General features: G+C 47.3%; 1 protein-coding gene across 10 annotated transcripts in view; it reads right to left on the bottom strand.

Moving 5' to 3' along the window:
- Nucleotides 1-10,000, bottom strand: part of tns1b (tensin 1b) — a 320,407-nt gene that overhangs the window by 78,815 nt on the left and 231,592 nt on the right. For 9 of the 10 annotated variants that reach the window (XM_063213457.1, XM_063213461.1, XM_063213462.1 and 6 more), the window contains 4 exons: nt 7,829-7,904; nt 5,128-5,257; nt 4,960-5,025; nt 4,449-4,586 (listed from right to left, as the gene is read on the bottom strand). In XM_063213457.1, coding sequence (XP_063069527.1) covers nt 4,449-4,586; nt 4,960-5,025; nt 5,128-5,257; nt 7,829-7,904 — 410 coding nt within the window. The remainder of the gene's footprint in view (nt 1-4,448; nt 4,587-4,959; nt 5,026-5,127; nt 5,258-7,828; nt 7,905-10,000) is intronic. The other variant, XM_063213458.1, reaches the window with a different exon arrangement.

Genomic DNA, 10,000 nt, shown 5'->3' with positions numbered 1-10,000 from the left:
ACTGCATGTTGAAATTGACCAAACTGTCCCTTTAAGTAATAGAAGATACTTATAAATGAGACAAAACACTTAAATAGCACCAAAACCACATAATTTCATGATGTCTTTACAATGACTTTTGAGGGGCCCCGTGTTTATATTACGCCTAGGGCCCCAAAATGACTAGATCTGCCCTTGCTCCCACTCACTCCCTATTTCCCCCTTAATACGTCAGCCATGAGTGACTGTCTTTTTTTCCTGTTTGGACAAACGACAAGAGTCGAGTAGCCATTGAATTTCTGCTTGCGCCGCTCAGTCCATGCTCCTCGCTATTGGCGACTAAGCACGGCCGAGTGGGGGGGTCATTGTGTCTGGCGGCCGTGTGGGTTCCGCTGCCATTCTGTTTTCTGGGCACATTTTAAAGAAAACATGCAGTTAGAGTTACTAATTACCTCGTCAAGCCAGGGCTAACGAGCCCCTCCGTTGGCACAGCGCACTCTTAATTGCGGCGGGGTCTTTTCCAAACACCAGAATTTCCTGCGTCTCATTTGTTGTGCTATTACCCACAAATCCCTCTCTCCCTCTCTCTCCCTCTCTCTCTCTTTCTTTCTCTCTTTCTCTCTCCCTAATACGCTCATTTTTCAAATGGCAGAGCGGCAGACTTGGCAGTCTGAAGTCATGGCAGAGCACAATGGCATGACGTCCGTCTCTGCTTATCTCCTCTCCGGAATCTCGCAACTGGCCCCAACCCACTTGAATGGGACTGTTTGTCAATGTAGCGATAGGAGTTGGAATTCATGTGCAAATGTGCCCTTTCGGTTCGGCACCATTGAGTGCCCGTAGAGCATGGGACCTTTGCGGTATACAGCTCAGTGTATGTTACAGTGTACATGTTCTCTCTCATCTCTGCAGCTCCCACCCACCTGGTCTGCATGATGTGCATTTCTCGAAAGCATAGTTGTTAGTCAGTTAGCAACTTGCGTAGTTGCCAACAACAAAGTAGCTAACATAAGATACAGAAATGTACTCCTGGAGTTTTTTGCAGGCGAGGGTGAGCTATGGCTCCTGGACCAGTAGACCAGGCCACTGTTGTTCAGGCCAGAGGTGGGAGGGAAACAGCCTGGGCGAAAGCCTCACCAGGCTAGGAGGGACGATTGGTTTACTCCAAACCCTGCCAACGACCACAGAGGTGCCAAAGAGGACATCCACAGCTCCCTATTTCTGCTCTGCCTATTTTAAGAGCCCAAATTGCATAGGTTGAGACCATTTTATTGGAGGTCCTCTCAGATAGCCTTTGAGGACAGGGTGACCAGAGGTGACTGTGACGGTAACCAAAATGACCTAAGAGCATCTCAGCTTTATACAAGGTTCCTACAGGAGAACATTCATCAATCATCATGTGGGAAAACCAAACCAGTCAGAACCAAACTCAGAACTCATTAGCCATTCATAGACTGGTATAGGTATGTTTACTCAACAATGAGACAAATGTCACATTTTTAACTGTATATCTAAGTAGACAAAAATAAAAAAAAATAAAAAATGAAAGGATTATACTGATACCTCTCCCAAAATGCCATCTATTTGTACTCTCGAGTAGTCACGAAAACTATCCTAAAAAGAAAATACTCAAAACAATACATGATATTTCTGCCTCTGGATTCAGTCAACACTGTAATTCAGAAAATGCAGCAGCTGTTTTGGGTATCTTGAATAGCAAGGGTCGGTCAGAGAGTAACCATTTCTTTAAGACCACTGGTTCAGAGCCAGTGTCAGTGGCTGAAGGCTGGAATGTTTTGCATAAGCCTCCAGAATGCTACATTTCTAGGAAGAAGAAGAAGCAGACGGCTACTGAAACACTGTGGTCAAGAAATCACACAAGACAGTGTCCTCTGGTATCACACCCACACATACACGGACACACACAGACAAACACACACACACAGAGATGTACACACACACAGTGACTCTCTCTCTCTCTCTCTCTCTCTCTCTCTCTCTCTCTCTCTCTCTCGCGCTCGCACGCACGCACGCACGCACGCATGCACGCACGCACGCACGCACGCACGCACGCACGCACGCACGCACGCACGCACGCACGCACGCACCCACGCACGCACGCACGCACGCACGCACGCACGCACGCACGCACACACACACACACACACACACACACACACACACACACACTACAGGCCAGTAGTAGCTGTCTTTAGCCACAGCTAGATAGTGTGGTGCTGTAAGCAGTGTCTGTTCAGTGTCCCCTTCAGCACGTCTTTGAGTCCCTTATCTTCCCTCCAGAGGTCACCTTGGAGATTACACCGATTATGTGTCTAGCTAGACAAGTGCACGTCTGTGAGCCTTATACAGACATTCTGTACTCAGACTAGGACAGAGTAAATAAACAATTGGAGGACGGGAGAAGAGACAGCGGTACACATCCAATAACATCCAACTCGAATCCTACAAGACCGCCGCTCAGTGCCGGTCTGAATTCAGAATGTCCTTTTTTGTCCATTTGGAGACCTTCGGCTGTCAGCCAGATGAAGTACTCTATGTTCAGCTGACCGATAAGAAGGGCACCATTAATACACTGTGACAGAGCCTCTAGGAACTCGGAAAACTCCTTCTGTCCTTTCCTCTGGTCCAGTGTTCCTCTAATCAACGTGGGATCTACAGTGCCCCCAGGGGGCGTTGGAGAGGCCTAGGGGGACGTTGAGAAGGATGCAGCTGAGAGGGGGCGGTGATTAGTTGCCACTGGGGGGCATTAGTCTATTTTACTGTAATACGTTGGTGGGCTTATGATGAGGTCAAGAGGGCATTGGGAGCAAATTATTATTATTTATTCAAAAAAGGATGAGAACCACTGCATCTCTGGTCTCGTAACGCGAGGCTCAATGTCATAGATATAGAAGTCCTCTTTAATTTACCGATTCATCCAAACTTTGTGTCAGAAGTGGACGACAGTGACAGGAGACACAGGAGACAGTGTTGGCTCTCTATGTGCTCCAAACTTTACCGTGCAGTCTAGCTATTCCTGTTCTGTAGCCTGGAATAAGCGGAGCCATGTCCACATGTGTGCAGCTGATGTGGGTGTTTCTGTGCGTGTGTGGCACACATTAAGAGTCACATGAGCTACAGTTACAGTGTGGCCTCTGACAGGTAACGCCACAGTTCCTCGCCCGAGGTTCCGGGGAGGGTGACCCGGGAACGACCCCAACCCGACCACGACCACGCTGTGTGTTTTCGCTTAGCCGAGCTGGAGACGTGTGAAAGGATCCCTCTGTGAGCCCTATTAGTGGCTCTGCTGATCGAATCAGCACCTTTTTGCTCGCACGAAACATCAACGGGGGCCCGTCACGCCGTTGCTCCGTGAAGGAGAGTCACCACCACCACCACACAGATAACAGCTTACCAGCAAGCAGCAGCAGACGTACTGTACACAAACAGCAAAGCATGCGGCATGGCATGCGTGCGTGCAAGATAACCCAATCCCAGGGTGCATCTGGTTCCTCCCTTAATGTGGCCCACGCAAAAGACGAAAACCGCGAGCCTCTTTAGAAACGGATGATTTACGGGTGTGGAGAGTTATGAATGAGGGCAGGCGTGGAGGCAGGCAAGGCAAAAAAAGCCTCATGGGTGGTCTGGCCTGGTTGGTGAGTCAGAAGGTCATGTGGGTTGGGTGTCTCGCTCGCTCCACCATGCATTTCAATGAGTGGAAGGGGCAGCGTGAAGAAAGGATTAAACGTCTTTAGTGTTATTTTGTGAATAGCAGCACTATTCAAAGGCAAGCTGCCCTTCAAGAAGTAGAATAATGTATGCATTTACTGTATGTAGGTGTTTGAATGTGGGAATTCGGTTGTACTGTATGAGATCTTAACAGATGACAATGTATGCTAAACATGTGGTATATTCAGCAGTTCTGTGTTATTTCACCAAATATCTACTCCTCCGCAAGTACAGCTCTGTTCGGCTTTCCAGTCAAGACTGTCTACAATGAAATCTCCATACAAATACACATGTCAACTGTCCTTAGTCCAGACTAGTTAACCCCTTTTGACACTGAGGAAGGAGACCACCAACAGCTTAATTGCAAAACAGCACTCTAGCCAGGCTACGCCCTCCCAGTGACGCAACACCTTTGGGCGTTGCTTCTAGTCAGGCCACGAGCCATATACACATTGTTTCTGAGCTCCTGAAAATTTGAGAATTCCACCCATTTTATCGGGAACTAATCAACTTTCAGCAGCTTGATCGGCTCTGTGTAGAGGCATCTTCAGGGTAGAGACATTTTATTGACAAAGAAAATGATAAACTTTGGCACAGCCTTTTCTGGCCTCGACCAGTAGCAAACCAAGGGAGGCGGGTCAACCACACCATTTGGGAAACGTCAATCGTTATATACGTGGTCAGATCAAGTCTCGAAGAGAGATTTAAAAGTCGATGATAATCAGGCTAGCGGCACTCACCCTCCATGGAGTCCTCACAGCGCTGGTTGAAGTTCTCGTAAGAGTCCCAGCGGATAAGGGGATCCTGGGTGTTGTAGTCCACAGATACACTGGGGCCATTCTCAAGATGGTCCATGCCTGAGAAGGTAGGAACCGGCTCTTAAATACAACAACAAAAACAACAACAATGATAATAGCAGAAGAGTAGGTAGAACGCTACTACTAGTATCCCTCAAAACCAACTGGTGCTCTTGGAGGGAGAAATGTTCAAAAAGACAGGAGGAAAAAGATCCTTGGTTTAAGGCCAGGTGCTTCGGCTGATTAAATTAGTAAAAAAACCTTTGCATTAAATGCATTTTAAATGCATTAAAAATCACAGAGGCATATCGGCCCTACGGCCTTCATCAGGGTGTGTGCAGTAAGAGAAGCAGACAGCCATATCTCAGCAACAATAATAGTACTAATAATAACAACAATTTGATGTTTACTTTGGAATTGGAATAATTTAACACAATACACAAAAGACATTTACCGTTAATCTTCTCTGGTCCAAAGGAGAACACAAACTCTACCTTTCCATACTCAGGGAACCGGTCATCTGCATGACATAACATAGGGGAACAATAAGTGAAACCTTGTGGAGGATAGTACACATCAATATGTAATGACTAAAACAGTCTGATAGTCTATTCATTTTCACCTTTAAATGTCTCGTCCAATTCGTCTTTTCCAAAGACGACGGACAGGTCATGCACGGCACACGTGTGGAACTGCACGCGGAAAATGACATCCCTGCAGGGACTTCTGAACCGCTTGTGATAGCACTTGAGCTGGGGGGAGAGAGAGAGAGAGGAGAACAGAGCATCGCAGTCACAACAGCGATTAGCATCATAACCTCAGTGAGCAACTATGCCACGCACATAAACAAGTAAACATGTCTCCAGATGGAGAGAGAGAAAACAAAAGGATTATTATCCAGTCCATTGCCTTCCACACACGGCTGTTTTAAAGGTTCGCTAACAAAAAAAAACCTACAGAGGAAACACTGCCCTTTTCTCTCCCTCCCCAGCAGTCTGGGGCTTGGCATGGGCTTGCTTCGCTTTTTATAGGGACCTAGCATTTACAGGTACTAAAGGAATATTTAGCTCTATAATTTAAAGGGGAAAAAAGTGTGTGGGGGGGAAAGAAACTTTTGACGTGAAGCACGCTAACTGTGGCTAGCCCCAGAAAGCAGCATGGGGCATTACGGCTAACAGATCCCCCCCTGAAAACGATGTTTGGAGTGTAACGGTGTATGTTAACAAGAAACACACACAATTGGGTGCAGTTTCGAACACGGAGCCGTATAAATCTGACCTGATTAGATTAACTGATAGCTTTTTGGATCATCTGTGTGTCGTCTCTGTTACATGCTGGGCAGGAGGGGAGCTATTGCCAAATAAGTCAGCTCAGCACATGTGAGATTTAACAGCCCGCGTTCAAACCCATGCGGAGAAATAAAAAAAATGGCTCGCGGCAATAAAGGAAATCTTATCCCACACATCATATAGCCCAGAAAACAGCTATAATTAAGCTATTTAGACCCCAAGGCAGATGGGAATGGGGAATGTACAGGTCTTTAGCTAGCTATTCGCGGAGACCGAAGCAAAAACAAACACAACAAAATTGAGGAAGAGAGAGGGAAGATGGCCAAACATCCTGTGGCTGGCCGCGGTTGTATCTCAGCCCCACAAGCTACTCCCACAGAGAGGAAAGACACAGATTTTTTTTTAGTCTAAGAAAAACAAACCATAATACGTCTTCAAGATATCTCACATACTCCTTCACACTAAGGAACCATGATTTTTTTGTGTAAAGAAAAGAGGAGACTTAAATACAGTGCTTATTGAGGTGGGGGTTTCATATCACAGAAAACTAATTAAGCGGGACTAGAGTGTTATGATTTCAAACTTTCAAACTCTCAAAGAGGAAACACAATGTTCCCCAAATGTTTCAAGATGTACTTCTCTTGAGAGCGTAGAACAGAATCAATTACTGCTTGAGGGACAGTTTCAATAAGACTTGGAGGTTTGGATCCAACCGACACGTGCCCTTTGATAGCGGGCCAGATGAAGCACTCTCCAGCTTTCAGGGAGAGTGCTTTTTATGGATCTGCTTCAACAGCATTGTGATGGCTTAGGACAATTCAGCAAAGTTGGAGCCTTGACATATACACACTCAGGGAAGCTGACAGGGGGGGGACAAAGGGGTAACTTGTCCCAAGCCCAGGGAGAGAGGAGGCCCAGAATTGGATCCTCATTACATTGTAGGTATGGGTTTGGGGCCCTCTCAGATGTCTTTGTCCCGGGCCCGGCCAAAGCTGTCAGCAGATCTGCATATATGTACAATAACCCAGCGCAGGCAGCAAAAGGACTCAAGGTGATGGCTTAAGAGGCCTAGGTTGCCTACCTCATCCCTCATGTATGCTACTTTAGGCAGGGCTCCATAATAAATCTTGAGGCTTCACTTCAACAGGGTGCAAAAGCAGAGGCTGGCCTGGGAGAAAAATCCGGCCCGGGCATTTTTTGATGTTGACCAATCTGCCCATCTGCTTTTCTATGACATTATTTCTGTGAACTTTTCAACAATATTATGGCTCGGTCCATTGTGTGCATTAAAATGGACCAATGGGCTTCCCCTTCTAAATGGGCCAGTCTCTAAGGAAAATAAATAAATAAAAAAACAACAACAAAAGCAACAGCATTGGGAAACTGGGAAAATGCCCTGCATGCCAGATTACCAGTCCAACCATGTGCAAATGCAAGTGTGGTGGTGGAGGCTAATATTCCTCTGTGTGCTGTGCTCTTGGACGGGATGGGGGAAGTCTAAAGTGACGCCCCCTCCTTGACACGGTGTTTTACAGCCAGCATATTCTGCACTAATGAAGGGCTGTAAATGGAGGCGGGGAACCTCGCCAGGAGCCCTTTCCTTCAGCTTTTATGGACGTATTTCAAATATGAAACCATAACGACACACAGGCACACACTGACACTCACGCGCACACACACACTTATACTGTACACACATGCACGCACACACACGCACTTGCGCGCTCGCACTCGCTCAAACACACACATACACACACACACACACACACACACACACACACACACACACACACACACACACACACACACACACACACACACAAGGGCCAGAGAATACACACCGTGATGGAATACCTGCCCATAATAACCGCCCAGTTAATGTCTCATAATCTCACCTCTACAAGACTATGAGGTGATATTTGGATATTTATACAGGAACTGGGCAATGCTGTAAAGCTGTATTCTCCATTTCAAAATATCAACAACATAAATAAAAGAGAGAGGGGGGAGGAAGAGAAGAGGGAGAACTCTTACCAAAATGTCTCCTTTCAGCAGTAGACCAGGCTCTATGGTGATGCAGATGCTCGTCTGGCTGTCTCCCTGCACGTTACTGTGAACAAGAGACAGACAGACAGACAGATACACAACAACTGTTAGGCTACTCCCTAAACCCAATGGCCTGACTGTCTCCCTGCAACATTACTGTGGATAACAGACAGATGGGCAGAGAGACAGGCAGACAGACAGGAAGGTAGACAGACAGACAGACAGACAGACAGGTAGACAGACAGACAGACAGACAGACAGACAGTCAGCCAGAAATCCTGCCAGCCAGCAGACAGACAGACAGAGGGTAACTGTTGCTCACTAAACCCCCTTCTTTGGCTGTCGTGCTGCACGTTGTTGCAAACAACAGACAGGCAGACAGGCAGACAGGCAGACAGACAGACAGACAGACAGACAGACAGACAGACAGACAGACAGACATACAGACAGACAGACAGACAGACAGACAGACACAGGACAACTGTGTTCCCCACTCGCCTCTAACCCCACAGGCCCAGTAGGATCACTTACAGAGATCAACACATGGGGCCATCAGGTGGGCCTAATGCACAGGCTACTCCTGTGATCTTCTCAAGTACGTGATTGGCCCTTTCGGACTGCTTGATTGCCCCTAGATGACAAGGGCTGGCTGGCTGGCTGACTGGCTGGCTGGTGGAAAGTCTGGATGCCTGGAGGGGTCATGATGCTTGTGTGGTGATGCTATTAGTGCCAGTGTGCATGGGTGGTAGGCCTAATGAAGGCCAGTGATCAAAGGGGTGTGAGGCACATGTGAGCGATGGGAGAGGTCTGATGTCTGTGTTGTTTCTACTAGTCTTTCTTGCTTCCTAACCCTGTTTCTTGTTTTCTCTCTGTCTCTGTTTCTCTCTGTCTCTGTCTTGGTCTCTATCTTCGTCTTTCTCTCTTTCTCTCTCTCTCTCTCTCTCTCTCTCTCTCTCTCTCTCTCTCTCTCTCTCTCTCTCTCTCTCTATCTCCCTGTTTCTGTGTCTGCCTGCCTGTCTCTCCCTCTCTCTTACTTTTCCCCCTCTCTCTCCAGCTTGCACTTTCCTTCTCTCCATTTATTTGATAGTTTCATTGTCCCTAAAAGCATAACGTACATTCATCCAATATATTGAAAGTGTTTCCTTCTATTTCATTAACCAAAAATGTTTGATTTTGTGACGTAGTAGCAGCAATTGTTGTTACGCAGTGGAAACTAAATGTTGGAGCTGTGAAGCCTTGCAACTGTAAGCCTGCCCTGTGGACTCTGTAACTGGGAACAAATGAGTGAGAAAGTCCCAAAACAAGGCCTGGCTTTTGCTTGCCGGGCCTCCCTCACAGGTGGATATAATCACTGCCTTAATCCCTTAACAAGGTCTTACGGTAAATTCTAATTTTTTACACGCACGCACACACACATGCACGCACACACACATACACACACACACACACACACACACACACACACACACACACACACACACACACACACACACACACACACACACACACACACACACACACACACACACACACACACACACACACACACACACACACACACACAGACACGCACGCACACCACACACACACGTAACTAAAAACACCTACACACACACTTATGCCGTATGGCGATAATACAACGAGACGTGAGCCATAACCTTGCACAACTATGTGCAGTGCTGCACATATTCACCCCACAAATGAAAACCGGTGGAAAACTGTGTGGAGCAACCAGACCTTCCACACACACACACACACACACACACACACACACACACACACACACACACACACACACACACACACACACACACACACACACACACACACACACACACACACACACACCTACACAAACAACCACCACCATGGTCTCTCTCTCTCTCTCTCTCTCTCTCTCTCTCTCTCTCTCTCTCTCTCTCAAGAGATGTTAAGCTCTTAATGTTTTAACAACGGATCTCCTGGAAGAGGGGCCGACCACAGCCAAAGCGAGCCACCCTGAGTGCCCTCGAACGTGGGCACCAGCTGGGGAGGGAAGCCTCCTCCAGTCCACACACCCTCTGAGCCGATTGCTCACTCTACTCACCACCCTCCCTTGCTCGCTTCACAGCACTATAATAACCCCCATCGCCATTTACCCTGCCCTGACCAGGCATAGAG

This window comes from Engraulis encrasicolus, chromosome 13 (genome assembly GCF_034702125.1).
Source record: "Engraulis encrasicolus isolate BLACKSEA-1 chromosome 13, IST_EnEncr_1.0, whole genome shotgun sequence".
Taxonomy (NCBI): Eukaryota; Metazoa; Chordata; class Actinopteri; order Clupeiformes; family Engraulidae; genus Engraulis; species Engraulis encrasicolus.
The sequence above is the reverse complement of the archived record's forward strand: the minus strand, read 5'-3'. Positions and strand labels throughout refer to the sequence as shown.